The 15,327-nt window shown below is 41.6% G+C and overlaps 1 protein-coding gene across 1 annotated transcript in view; it reads right to left on the minus strand.

Annotated features, from left to right (window-relative positions):
• Positions 1-12,234, minus strand: part of RSU1 (Ras suppressor protein 1) — a gene marked incomplete at its 5' end in the record, with an annotated part of 33,345 nt that extends 21,111 nt beyond the window's left edge. The window contains one exon of the mRNA XM_010156616.1: positions 12,184-12,234. Coding sequence (XP_010154918.1) covers positions 12,184-12,234 — 51 coding nt within the window. The remainder of the gene's footprint in view (positions 1-12,183) is intronic.
• Between the last annotated feature and the right edge of the window lie 3,093 nt (positions 12,235-15,327).

A 15,327-nucleotide genomic window follows, 5' to 3' on the forward strand; every position in this document is an offset into this window, starting at 1 on the left:
AAAGACAACAAACAGAAAAACACAGAACCCACAAAAAACCCCCACCACACCCACAAACCAACAACTAACCAAAAAACAATGCAAAAAAAGCTGATGAAACTACCTGGGAAAAGACAACACCCAGACAACAAGACAGGAAGAAAACGGCTTCCAGAGATTAGAAGATCACATCAAAGAGCACCTTTACCTTAATGGGTTACTACACAGCTGAAGTGTCTCAAATTCTACCTGCTTATCCCACTTGCAAACACAAGGCAAAAATTCAGCTTCCATTGGTTAGTTTATCAGAGGTTTGTAATATGGTTTTCTTTTGTCAGGGCACAGGTGTTAAGTGTCCCTAGTGAACCACAGGAGCTGTGTCCTTGCACACTGTCCGCTACGTTTCCGAGATATCCGTATAACTCCCACACACCATTTCATGTTGTGAATCCCACTTAGGATACTTTATATCACTATTTTCTTCAAGCCATACTAAAAGCTGCATGGGTAAGCAGGCTGAGATGAGAAAGGCTAAAAATTTAGCAAAGGATTTAGATGAAATACTTTGTGTCTCACCCGACTACATCAAAATATAAAAGGCCCAATCCACAACTGTGATTTCTGTTTGGATATAGGGGACGGAGGTATTTTGGGAGAAGGAAAACCAGAGGAGTAGGTCAAGACCAGGCTTGTGGTAGGGGAGAAAGGGCTTCTTGCTGTAAGAAACAGATTATTTTCTGGTTCAACAATTCAGATTCATTTGTAATATGAATGAATGCTCTTTTGGATTCAAAGGAAAACAGAAGACAGAAATTAACTCCTGTACTGTTCTTGTAGCTGAACTGCAGAGGTTCAGTGCCTTCAGGTGTGAAGGTCAGCAGTGGTCAAGCACTGACCAGGCATATAATGTCTTCTGCTCCGAGCTTTACATGACGAAGTTCATCCTGACTACCATCCCACTGCTATGTTGCAAAACTCTTCCCAGATATATAACAGACTGCCAAATACCCAGAAATTCATGTTCTGGCAATACTGAACTCCACTCAAGTCACCTTCTCATGATGAGCTGTGAGAGTGAACTGTCAGCATCCTGGTTCCATTCACCCACATATTTACAGTACGATCCACAGTGTCTTAACAACTCCTCTAAGACCATCTGCTGCCCAGTGTCATTAACAACTAAACTCCCCCTCAGCAAATGCTAGTAAAATTTGGCAGCCCAATGCCTTTGCATTCTCCTGTGAAGCTTCAGTCACATCATGAAGCCCCATTCATGTCTCACTTGACAAGACCAGAACAGCTTCCTTCCCCCTGGTCAATACTGGAAGCTGCATACAGTGATTCACTGTGACAGCTATAAACTCCTGATTTCAAGAGCTTGGTTGAGAGTGAAAGAGAGGGTCTACAGGTTGCAGACCAAGGAATAAGAGGACCTTGTTCACACTCCTTGAAATAAGGCAACTTGTTATACTTCAAAGCTTTTAAAAACAAATATGCTCTTTTTGCCCTGAGGTTAGTGGCAGTTCTTTAGGGGCTAAAATACATTCTCATCAAAGCAGCCTTTCACTCAAGGCACACTATTAAATCTTATTCCTACATAAGCAGCAACTGTCCAAAAGTTCTGATAAGAGTTCCAAAACATATTTAAGAAGGATTAAATGCTGCTGTTCAATGCCTATATAACTCCACACCTAAGTATCCTGGCTCTGGATCTTAGTTCTCTCTCCACATCAAGAAGCCAACAACTGGAGACCTATCCTTACCAGAGGTCTGATGTTGGCCTCTGTTGGAGAACAGATACTGGGGTTAGACAGACCTTTTTTGATACAGCTGTCATGCAGAGCAACATGCTAAGAACATTTAAATGAGTTAAACCAACTTGGAGTCAAGTGTCTCAGATGTAACCCTTCCATGAAGCAGGACGTCAAATGGTTCTCATACCACTACCTAGAACTGACATCTAGATCCAAGCTCACTTTTCATACCCAACCTATCACAAAGGAGGAAGAAAACCGAAAATGGAAGAGTAATAAAACAGAGGTGTATTTCTTTCCCTCCAGTTCCACTCCACCGCTCTTTAGTCATTCACCTAGGTTTCAGTGCCATTCCTCTTGTGGTGGCAGGGCCCCCTTCATACAGCTGAAATGCAGAGGCTTCAGAAAAATCCCTGTTTCTGCAAATGATCTCCAGGTTTATTACTCTTAAAGCTTCTGTAAAGCACTGGAAAACAACACGAATACTCACAACTTTAAAAGTAAACAAACTCAGGTATTTTCAAGACAAAGTCTCCATTTGCTTTTCATCTAAAAGATGAATTCTAGTCTAGGTTTTTTTTGTAGTTACTAGTGATGAACATTAAATCAAACATTTCTGAAGACACTCCTTAATTAGAGACCCATATCGAAATTTTCTTTAAAATTTAAAACTAAAATATAAAACGTTTTTGACACAGAAGCTCAGATGAAAAACGTGACAAGAGTCAATGAACTACCCAATTGGGCAAGTGAAATCATTTACTAAAAATGTGAAGTCTCCATGAGAGGAACACAGGATATGTAAACCAAGAAACATTTCTGGTCATTTATACCTTAACACCCAATGTTCAAAAACACTGTCCCACTGCTGCTTGGAAAATGGTATCTGTAATACCTGCCTATTGATAAAACTGTGTGCGAGTAAGCTTAATATCTCCTCAAACATGACTCGAAGGCTACAGAAAAGCTCCAATTGAATTCAATGAGGTTTGAATCAGACAAAGTGAAATAAGAATTTTATTAATTTCACATACTATTAGTTTTTTGGCATTTAAATCTTTATAAACTGCTGAGTCCCTGTTTTTTCAGAATCTTTCTTTAGTTAATGAACTAATTTTGCAGTACCTAGGAACACGACGTTCAGTAGTACTCCAAACCTTTACAGGTTCTAAGGGAATATTTATCCAGAAGAGCTATTAAAATAGCACCACTTGTCAGAGAAGATTTATAAGACCATGCCAGTTTCTCATTAAACTGTTCCACTCAAAAGCTGGTCAAGAGTCATACAGAGTAAAGAGAACTCAACACAGACCTTAGAGAGCGCTATCAGTCCACTGTAGATCCCAGGTAAGGTTTGCTTGCCAAGGGCAAGAACCTACTTCTGAAGCCTGAAGTAAAACCTGTGGGCTGTACAGTATAATAAACCCAGTTCTGCAGGCTGTTGCTAATCCGGTTAGCGTCAACAGGAACTTCTCATGAGTAAGGATCCCTTAGACTAAAGGTCATAAAGACATGAAATGTTACTCACACTTCATGGGGGAGGAAGAATTTAGAATACTAAATATATAATGCATTCTGTGCATCCAATATAACTGTACTCACAGAGCTGGAGTCAAGTTTAGATTAATTTGACAAGGGTTCTGTTATACTGAGAGGGAAGCAATCAGCTTCACCAAAATGAAAGAGGAATTAGCAGAGGGAGAACACAACAGTTTTCGTTTTAAATATTCATAGGCATGCTGATATCATACTTGGCAGCTAACTGGAGAGAATCCTGATCCCAAGTGAAGCATACAGTACTTAATTTACACATTATGTAGTTCAAATTTCCCCTTTTGCCCTCCCTCCACTCTCCTCCAAAGATAGATTGCTAACATTACTAACCTTCCTCACACTGAAAACATTAAAAACAAGCTTGTCCCCTTAGTCTTCAACTCGTTCCAGAAACCAAAGTACTTTTTTTTCAATTATCCACGGAAGCACTGCAGTTATGAAAATGTTCATAAACACATGTTTAAATTATACTATAGCTCACTGATATGCTACTGTGCTAACAAAGGAATTTATCAATACACAGTTTTAATTTAGAAGCCAGAGTCTAAGGACAAGTGCTGTGAGCATAAGAAAGGCTGAGAAGAGACTGGGAATCAAGTGACATCTAGTGAAGACAAAGGATAGATCTGTTCTCTGAGACGAAAGCTTAAGATGTGTTTCAGAGTTTGGAGAGAAATACCAGAAACCAGAGGCTGAGGTTAGGAAAGGATTACTAGGTTGAAAATAAACCGCCTAACAGCAGAGAACTGAAACCATACCAGAACAGCTCACAAAAATCTGATGTTTGTTAGCTTTTTTTACAGCAGTAAGGTACAGTACTGTTCAAGTGAGGATGGGTATAAAAACGTGGATATAAACATGTGCCTTCACTTCTACAAATAATTTTGAAGAAAACAGAGTATTAGCTTTCCAAACAAGCGTGACATGGAAGTACTGTTAGTGAAGCACAGCATCTTCAGTAATTGTGAGGAGTGCACAGTTCAGCCAAGATACTGCCCTATCTTCCTTTTATGTCAGGAAGAAAAACCACGTGGTACACCATGCAAAAAGTTGAAGAACACAGGCTACATCCCCTTGTTACAGGTCAGATCATCTGTATGTGCTGATATTTCAAGAGCAGGGAATGGTTAAGAAAAACAACTTCTGCAGGACTAAAGAACTTTAGCAGATAGTGTCAAATTGAGATTATTAGGCTTCCACCAAATACAATTGCAAATGGCCTCACTAAAATTCACTGAGTCTGTATAAGTTGTTTAAGCATGATTTTTTCAGCTTCACACTACTGCACAGTACCTGACAAGTAAAATCAAACCAGCTCAAGTTCAGCATGTTCACCTCCCCTCCCTCAATATTTTCTTTATTGAACATGGTTTCTGCAGTTTACAAGAGTGACTCACCAAAGATGCCCTAAACAACAGATCTTGAACGGACACTATAAGTTACCCCTCACAGGTCAAGGTCACTTCAGCCTCTTACTCAGCAACATGGATGCGTGTGTAGCCGTGCTTGTTTACAAAATCCTGCTTGCACTGTCAGTAAAGTCAAATCAGCACCTGTGTTCACACATGATGTTCTTCCAGCCCTCAGAGCTGGGAATGAATTGGACTCCCCATACCCAGTGCTTAAAGCCACTCCTGTGAGTCTGTATGGTAGGCAGTCCCCTCTGTGCCTCTACTGTAGCTGATCCCAGGCTCCAGTTGACTATACATCTCTCTTCCAGCTACAGCAGATATTCCTCCTAGACAAGAGAAACCAAGTTACCACAAATTTCCTGATCTATAGCTGAGGACGGGCAATCACTTCACCCTGAGGGTTATTTCACTCAACAGTATTTTTGACACAGGGAAGGAGTAAGAGGCCAGAGGGACCAGTGGTCTGAAGGAAAATGCTGTGCTGTTAACCACTTCAAACCCACACACCTGATTTTTTTCAATGCATTTTTTGTTCTAGTAGAGAACAAAACCAAGTATACTAAACTAAATCCAGTTTCCCCTCAACCTAGACCAAATAAAGACCTTCTGACATTTGTACTCCAACATTAGAAACAAAAAAAATTCCACTCTGCTTGTCAAACAGTATTCTTTAAGATGATACATAATTAAGCTCTTTAATGAGTTGAGTTCACTTGTGCAACATTCACCAGCCTTGAAAATGCCAACTTCAAAATTGCCTGTATTTAGAATTGTTGGAGATCCTCTTGCCACATTACAACCTGTACACACACAGAGAAAGATCATTTATATGGGGCTTCCACAAAAAAACTACAGCTACTTTAAGCTACTGGGAGATAAGTGAAGACAAGAAATTTTTACTAAAATTACATGCCAGAATACACTGAGACTTATAAAAAAAGGAGTTAATATGTTCGCAGATGCTTTTTAATAAGAACAACAACCTCTGAAGAACTACGTGAAAGACAAGTGATTTGTGTCTAGCATTGCATTTCGTACGCATGCTTACTTATATCTGCGAACATATTAACTCCTTTTTTTATAAGAACAACCACCTCTGAAGAACTACGTGAAAGACAAGTGATTTGTGTCTAGCATTGCATTTCGCACGCATGCTTACTTATGATGCAAAACAGACCTTGTTGCCCTACAGCACAAACTTTCACAATTTAATTTAGGCATAAATCGGGGTAGTTTCAGCATGCACTCTTTATACCATTACAGCACAAAACTCAAATTATTCTGCTTCATTCTCCCAAAGCTTCTTAAAACCAAAATTTGTATTATTTAAAGCTAAAATGCTCTACCATCTGTACTTTCTCAGAACCAAAGGTTTAAGTTTGGGGTTTTTTCAGGGAGAAAAGAAAAAAGCTAACAAGGTATTTAATCTAAACATTTGTGCAGAACTCAGATGTCACAAATTTAGTAAGGCATATGTATAGGGATCTCCTCCCTCCTTCTCATATCCCCCTGTGCACTGCATTCATAAAGATACTTGCCTTTAGCGATCCCCGCACCAGAAATAGGAAGTAAAACCAAATCAAAAAACGTAACAAAAGCAAAAGGCTACAGCTAATTTAAAGCACTTCTCCCAACCCCAACTGACAGGCCACTGTCAGGCAGAAGTCCTGGGCTTCCGACACAATCCTAGTTTCACTACACAGGTAGCTTACTTGCACCATTTTGGGGTATATCGTGTCAGTACAACAGTGTGGAATGACTTGCCAGAAGGAAGCAGAGGCAGAAGCAAAGTAGAGGAGAACACAAAAAGCAACAAAAAGAGTATACAGACATCTAGTCCCCTCAAGAAGTCAGTTAAGTTCGCTCTATAAATAACCTGATACCAGGCAAAATGCAAAGTGTCAGACACCACCAGTGGGACACTGCAGTCTGGAGAAGACAAAGCAGCCAGACTAGGAAGGAATTCAGGACAGACAGATGCAGCGTTGCTAACCACCGCTGGACTAGCTCCAACACACCTAGGTATACGCTACAGCCAGAAAGGTGACTTACGAAGAAGACGCCCTAACATAAACATGACACCAAGGGATTTTAGCAGCATGTTAAATAACATCAAGTCAAGAGGGTTAACAGCAATGAATGGACCAGTTTCTGTGCTGGTGAGGCAGAGAGAGCAAGACAGTTTAGGTGATGGTAGAGCAAAGCAGCAATAAGCTGTGCCAGCAGGAAAAGAAAGGAGAAAAGTTTTGAACTGTTCTGCTGGAAGAAGGCAAAATGCACAAGGATGACAAAGTGTTATCACATGGCTGTCAGAGGAACATGACCAATGAAATACAGCTATGCTGAATGGATCAGAATCATAGAATGGTTTGGGTTGGAAGGGACCTTAAAGATCACCTAGTTCCAAACCCCCTGCCATGGGTTGGAAAGTGAACTCAAACAAAATTCGGGTGTGGAAATGGAAACCAGCAGCAAAATACTAATGCATCCCTTCACAAAAAGGAAAAGACTAAAGATGAGTAAAGGGTTACACTTGAGAATCAAGGAAGCAGCAGTGGAAAGAGCAGAGGACAGTATAGGACAGCAGCTCAGAGAAAAGGGAGAGGAGGACAGAAAACCCATCAGGTAATACAGGGGAGGTTTGAGGAAAAAACAATTATTCCCAATCTCTCATCATTCAGACATTTGATAATAACGGGCAAGGAATCAGACCATGAGAGCAAAAGGATACAAAAATTGTCAGGAGTGAGCTATGAATAGCAAACAACTTTTTAGAACGTTTAAAGGAGGTGCAGGAATGTGGTGAAGCTGGTGAGCACAGGATCACCTGAGGCTAAGGAGACTGAGAACAGCAAAAACTAAGCTGCTATCCAGCACTACCCAGCAGGAGCATAAGCGTCTTCCGAGGAAAAATACTGCTAAAGCTATTTAAACAGTGACCTCTAACGGACAAAACCGGTAATACCGGTATTTCCACTGCAGAAACACTCAGGGACTCAGGTAAGGCCGCATAATGACAAAACGTAGGATCTCTACAGAGATTCTCCAAATGATTACAGTGTCAATTAATTATCTCAAGCAGGCAATTCAAATAACTGCTACGGTACTGCAAGTCAAAAACATCCCAATAAGTGAAAAGGGAGCATCCCAGTTGGCAGCGTAACAGTTGCAGTCGTACTGATGACCAGCACATGTACACATCGTCAACACTTGCACGACCTTTAACAACCCAGCCTGCTTTCCACTCACATCTTCCTCTCTGTGCACTCCTGGGTTGGACTACAGTTAACCTCAGCTTCTGAAAGCTTTTCCAGCACATTTCTACTCGTGTAATCCAGGGGTTTTAATTGGCGAACTTATCAGAACAGCAAGGAAGGTGTGATTATACTAGGATGTGACATCTTGTATACACTTTAGGTAGAAAACCTTAAGTTAGTCTAGCTCTCAAGTCTAGAAGCTCCAGCCCCACTTCATGGCAAAATAGTTCACAAAAGCTGGTCTGCAAGGAAAAAACAGAATCAGGTAAGGCATAAGCCACAATATATATGCTCAAACAGTTTCCTTTAAAAATGGGCATTTCTCTGTTGCTGATTCTACTCCAATTGTTGCTGACGTACAAATCTAGTGGCATAAGGGGACCAAAAGGTGAAGCCTCATCTACCTGCTGACTTCAGTCGAGCCTGCCAAGGTATTTTCTTAGTCAAAGGCACCCATGTGTTGTTCTAGTGGAACCAATCTACAAAAAAAGCTAAGCCCTCAAGACAATGTGATACACAAACCTTATTCCCAGCTGGGAAAAAACCCTTATACTCACTCATCTATTTTACACTGTCCCCCAGAGCTCCAAACCATTCTGCTTGTAATGACATGGGGCAAGACCTAGAGTAGAAAAGACACCCAAGCTTGGCAATATGCCTTTCCTCCCCCTGACCTGGGCTCCCCAGACATCCCAGTATTCTGCAATTCCCAACTGCTCCCCAGAACCATTATGAAACCACGAGCTCTAGGTGAAGAGGTTTGAACAAAGAAGGACAAAGTTTCATTTCAAGAACTTCTATGAGAAACTCCTTAATACAAAACTTCAGAAGCCGCATGACAGTCCAAACTGTTTGAAACTAAGCACAGTGTAACATGCGACTGGCACAGCCACTCAGCATCAACCACGGAGCAGCAGCAGCGTGCTGGCTGGCCCTGCAAGGCACAAACACATCTACACCAACACCCTAAGTTCACTTTCACCCCACATAGGGGTGTCAGAAAGAGCAAGTGGCCAAGATTGCTGCGGACTTCAAGAGAAGTTACATTCGACTGGAACTTGGGTGAAATGGTCCAAAGTAGAAGTGCATAAAACAACAGAATGGGTACACAAAAATTATTACTGTTGCACAGAAGATGCAGGAACTGTATTTTTGATTGTCCAAACTACCAAGCATGGTTTCTACAGGAGTATGTCCTGTGACCCCAACTCCTTCCATACATACCCCTCCAGCACAGCGACCCTAACTCCCTACCACTATTCATGTCCTATTAATGATCACACTGAGGTGAATGTCACCTGGATGTTCCCCAGCTACCACCAAATGACATGGAACAAAACCAACTTGGTCACATCTACCCAAATGAATCCACCAAACTGAAGGTCAGATCTCTATCATTCAGCCACTCATTTCCACAAGTTTGAGGAACTTCCATTTAATTTTATGTTAGCCAATGGGTTCAAAAGACACCTGAGTTAGCCTGGTTGTCTGATCCTAAGAGCATAAGCACGACTGTCTTAAACTTTGTTTCTCAGCTGTACACTGGAGAGAAGGCCTTAAATCACTAAACGATAGAACAAAAAACTACCAAGATAACATATGAAGACACTGGCTCATATTTCTACATTGACTTAAGAAAAAACAAAACCATTCACTTTCTCCATCAAGTTTTAACTAGATTGTCAGAGGAGACCCCAAAGTGGAATCATCCCAGGTTTGCCACTGACGCAGCAACTGAGTCAATAAAACTGCAGAACCGCAGCTGTTTAGCTTCTCCTAGAGTCTTGCTTCTCATTTTGAAGCACAGAAAGTTCTCATCAAGCAGCAAAGGACACATGCAACCGTTTCCTACGTTACCTAGAGCAGACAGCAGCCAGTTCAAGACACCTACATTAGCACAGCACCAGACAGCTGAAAAAAATCCAGCCTCATATTCTCCCGAAAAATCAATGTGGATTTGAGTACTTCTGATAGTGAATGATTTAGACACTGTGCTGGTTTCAGGCAGGAACGAGCTCCTCTTCTTCACAGTGCTGTCAGCTGGCCCAGAACAGCTAAGTGTTTCATGGTACGTCAGTCAGGCTCGGGGCACATGCGCCGTTCTGAGGCAGGAAGCGGCCTGGGGTGCCACTTATACGTTTTATATTATTATATATTATTAAATAGCTCTTATCTCAACTTTATGAGCTTTCCCTGTCTTTTCCTCCAACTCTCCTCCTGCACTGGAGGGGTATGTGTGTGAGCAAGCCACTGTGTGGTTTTAATTGCCAGATAAGGTTAAACCACAACAACATGTAGATACACAAGCGCCAGCTGTATGAATGCTGGCATGCTAAAAATATTAACAAAACCCATGCCACAAAAATATTCTAAGCAGTATAATGGATTTAACAAAGCAGTCCTCATACTTGCTAATGAAACTTTACTTAGAGTTTGCTGGCAAAAATATGAACTACGGTTATGTAAAAATATGCATATCCAGTTTTTACATGTATTTATTCTTCCAGATAGACATATTTACTCTAAACAGCAGAAAAAAAGCAAGTGAAACACTCATTTAAACGGCAGAAAATGAGTAGAAGATGCTAATATGACCTTAGTGTAGCATGTCAAGTGTCACTGCCACCAGCTTCCTCGCCATTTTAAGAACAATCTGCTAAGACAATTAATTACGTAGCTTGAAAGATTAGGTCAACAGTGTCAAATGCGAGAATATGAACTTGAAATTTAGCCTTTTAAAAATGTGTGCTGTCTATTTAAATGCCTACATCAATTTGTGAAAGAATAGTAAGTTTCAGACTTCCTAAGTTAGTTTTCAGGAGAAGCAGTGGGTTTACCTTGCCATAAAAGAAACCTAAACACAGCAATTAAAAAGGCTGACAGAATCCCTTGGCTGAGACAACAGATACACTTGCAGCCTACTGATCTAAGGGCTACTTTAGAAGAAAGCAGGAATTAAAAGTTGAGACAATGCAACACAATTTTAGAGTAGTGGCAATCCTTAAATTGGTATTTAGAAAACTAAAACTGCTTTAGCTATTCAAGAAAAATACAGAGTACACCATTTGTTTAAAGACAACATTTTTCTTGGACACCTCTTATTACCTTCTCTTTTTCCACCCCCAGTCAGGTCTACAACTAAGACACGTTAGTCAGCTTTTCATTCTGGTGCTCACGCTGAAGCACGACACCCTCGCCAGGCTCAGCTCTCAGCCAGCCGCGTTTACAGTGATTCAAGTCTCCTTGCAGGAGTTTCAGTCTCTCTTCTCTTCCTCAGAGCAAGGTCAGTATCTGCTACCTGCCCAGGCAGTTGCGTGTTCGGGTGAACTCACCCTTTAGTGACATTTATGGTTTGTAAGGTGCTATGTGGAAGAGATGATTAAGTCCTTGGAAGTCTGTTAGCTTTCAAAAGTTGCAGGATTTTTACAAATCCCAGAATAGTCAAGTCATGCTGAAGTGGCTGTATACAATGAACTGCCTGGCTTTTAAGCAGCTCAGTTTGAGAGACAAGCATCTCCTTGCAGGGACGGACCTGAGGGAACACAAAAGCCACCAGCTGGACAGCCCTGTGACCCAACTCCATCAGTGGCTGATGGTAATATGCCCAAAGCAGGTTTACCATAATGATTTCCCAAAACATTCTCTCAGCTCCCAGCCACTTTTAACTTCGTGGCTGTCTAAACCAGGGGTAGAGCTGCATGTTTAACAGCAACGCTTATGATTTTCCCTGCCTGAATTTGCCCATCAGTCTTCACTTACATGTTAGACAGCTGGAAATGGCTGGTCATATTTATAAATACATTGAGATTTCTTTGAAAACTACAATAGGGACAAAAACAAAAAGGAAGATGCCAGAACCTATACAATCAGAAACAGGGCCTAGAACAACTAACTCATACATCTCAGAACTACTCACACAGTGGCCATCATTTTAGTAGGAAATGGATACCAACCCTCTAACCAACACATTAGTACCTAATAAAGTGCACCCAGGGAATAAGGGCTTATGTGCTAGAATATTTTCATTTTTTCCTACACTTATCCATCTGCAAATGCACAAAGACTTAAGTGAGACTTTTGCATTAATACACGTTTGAAATGACACGTGCTATCTTACAGCTCATGCAGCAAGTAGTTCAGAGTTTGGTAGGTTGGGTTTTATTGGTTTGTTTGTTGGGGGATTTGTTTGTTGCCTGTAATGAAGTCCAAAAACAGAAGTATACTTACTTGTAAGCTTGTTGTGACTCAGAACCAGCTGTGTGATATGAGACAGTGTAACTGCAAACAAAGAGAAAAAAGTTATTTTATGGACATGGCAACTGAGAGCTTTTATTTATTTTGGCTAAAAAAAAAAAAAAGAGGCAAGTTATTCTTTCTGCTCCAGTAACTCCAGATTTATGTGCACTGTGACAATAAACAAAACAAGCTCAAGATTTAAGGACATAAACAGCCACTCCTTTGCCCTTTTACTTGTTTCTGTTAATGCATCAAGCATGACTTAAGCAGTGAGTCCAGGTGCCTCCCAGAAGAGGTCTGCCTCTGGTCACACAAACACCTTTCATGTCCATCCTTTGAATCCTTCCCAAGGAAAAACTGATAGGTACTCCAGCATTTATCCCAACAGAATACATGCCACACAAGCAATTACACTTCCACATGCTGCCAATTCTTTATCAAGTCACCGCTAGGTTTAAGTCCTAGACACCAAGAGCTCCATTTACAACCTCACATCCACGAAGCACACTAGCAGACTAGCATCGCTGTTACATGACAAATGGCCAGGTGACAACATGCAATATATACTCGGATTAATAGAAGGATCTGACTGATCAAAGACCCTGAGATCCCACCTTATTGAACAAAGGAGTGTGGGGCACAGGGCAGCTACAGAGCCTGGCACTCCCCCTACACTTCATCCTTTACATTTCTTGTTGCCTCCTTCCACCCTCCGCCCCACCATCGCTTTCCCTAGAAGTTCCATAGCCCTCAAGTGACAACACTATCTGATCAGAAAAAACATGCTAAAGAGTCAGAGGATAAATGTGCACCTTGATGGCACCTTCCTAGGCAGCTGGGAACCTCCTGCCTTAAGGACAGCTGTAGTGCTGCATCCCTCAGTGTTTTCCGCAAGCAACAAACATCACTAAGGTTAGCCCAGAGACATCCCACAGAGGCCTTGCTGCCTTAGGGAATGAAGATATGCTGGTAAGCATATGAGAGAACTGGCTAATCAGTACTTACTAAGTTGCAAGTGGGAAGAAACAGCCTGGGGAGCTTTTCCTTACTCATATAGCAACCCATTTCAGACAACCCTGGAAAGCTCATGGCTTACTACAGGCAAACCTAACCTGTTAGCAGAATGAAAGCAGTCCCTCAAAGGCAGAAACAGATCAGAAAGTGGAGTACAAAAAAACCCCACAGTTCCCTGGGCAAAGGCAGGTTGTGGAGCAAGGAAAGGCAGGGAGGAGAAAGGAAGAAAAAGTGCACCCACCCTGAACTTCTAAAATATGAACGTTCCAAGCACTGCCTGCAGCACTTCATGAAGCAGAAGAGGACAGAGAAGGCAGCCCATAGGAAGTCTGTAAGAATATTGTAGAAAAAGCAGTACTGAAGAGCAGACGCTTCCAGAGAGAGCACTCATCTTTAAACCATAAAAGGCACATCAGCATCTGAACCGTAAGCAACCATTTAACACTATTGATGAGTTATAGCTAAATACTGGAATGCAATTTACACACACACAGCTCGCTGGACACAGGCATTTGTCCACAAGCTTTTAACCAAGTACTCCTCATGCATTGATTTCTCTTGGTTTAGATATCTGAATAGCTGTGACAATCAGCAAAAGCCAACATTTCATGGGCCCTTGACACCTGACCACCAGAAAGGCAACCCTGCCAGTTGGCATCCTGAGGTCAGAAATACTCTAGTCTGACACCTCCAGCTCCGAGACCACTTCATCCAGGTCAAAGCCAGATCCAAACTGACATCATCAATGCCAAGATTAAAAAACCCCATCTTTTCCTGCATTTATTTGCCTAGACTCACCAGCATAAACAAGAAATCAGCTTTGCACCACTGTATTTAAGGAGAAACTGATTTTCTTACCAGGCTGTGGAGTTACCTCCTCTGCCCTAGCCCACTTCCTCCCATCCCACAAGGACAGCAATGGCTATCCTCTGCATGACAATTCAAACGCTTATGAGCCTACCCATGTACCAACCTCCAGTCCAAGGCGGCCCTTTTCCCCCACATAAACCAATCTAGGAAAGGTCCAATTAGTCAAGCAATATCTTTCCCAAGCCTCAAATGTTCAAATAAATCCTAGGTTATCAAAGAGGCAGGCAAAAGCACACAACATGTACCAAGTTCTTCCACCAGCTTTGTCCTCTCAGTCCCTCTCACAAGGGCGACAGCGAAGATGTGCCACATCACCGTCCCTGTGTTAGGCACCTCTGCCTGTAAGGTCACTGAAGTGCCTTTAAGGCTGAAGCATGGAGCATTACAAACATCAGAGCTCTGGCTGCTTGCACCAGAACCAGGAAATGGCATTCTGGCTTTGTTTTTGAAGATTTGGGGTACAGGAACATCTCAGAATTTTCACTTCTTCTATGAAGAGGATATGACTTCTATGAATAATTATTTGTTAACACTAAGGCCAGACATGTCCATGGTCACCAAATAAACCAAACGCTAAGGCAGCAGTAAGGAAGTAATCCTGATCCCCTCCCCCATTCCCCACTAAGTGAAACACCCACTTAAAGCATACATATCAGAATGACAACTCAAATAAGCTAAAAGAAATGTTTAGGATTTTCTGTACTCAAGATGTAATTCAATATTCAAATATAAAACATAAGTTACATAAAATATAATTTAATAATTCAATAGAGAAAACATACCAAGTAATATTTGTCACTTCTGCAAGAAGTCAGCTTATGAGGAGACACCATTTGCCTGTGACGTCTTTGGACCACAGAAGTATGAAGTCACTAAACTGCACTAAGTGCTGGACAGGACAGGACCGGACATCAAATCATGGAATGGTTTAGGTTGGGAGGGACCTTGAAGATCATCTAATTCCAACTCCCATGCCATGGGCAGGGACACCCTACACTAAATCCTCCACATGCATGTACCTGCTCTGGACCACTTACAAACTGAAGTAAGAAACAAAAGAGTAAGAAAAGGAAGTGGTTGACTAACAGAGAACTGAGACAGGCCCTGATCTAATCCATGCGTACACATATGGTGACCCTTTCCTGCCATGATTTCATCATTTCTATACACAGGAGGTGAGGATGCTTACTCAAGGGCAATTAAGCTTTGGGGATGCTTACTGAGGTCTTCTAAACATCAAACTCCTGCTGA

Source organism: Eurypyga helias, unplaced genomic scaffold (assembly GCF_000690775.1).
Source record: "Eurypyga helias isolate BGI_N326 unplaced genomic scaffold, ASM69077v1 scaffold17158, whole genome shotgun sequence".
NCBI classification, from domain to species: Eukaryota; Metazoa; Chordata; class Aves; order Eurypygiformes; family Eurypygidae; genus Eurypyga; species Eurypyga helias.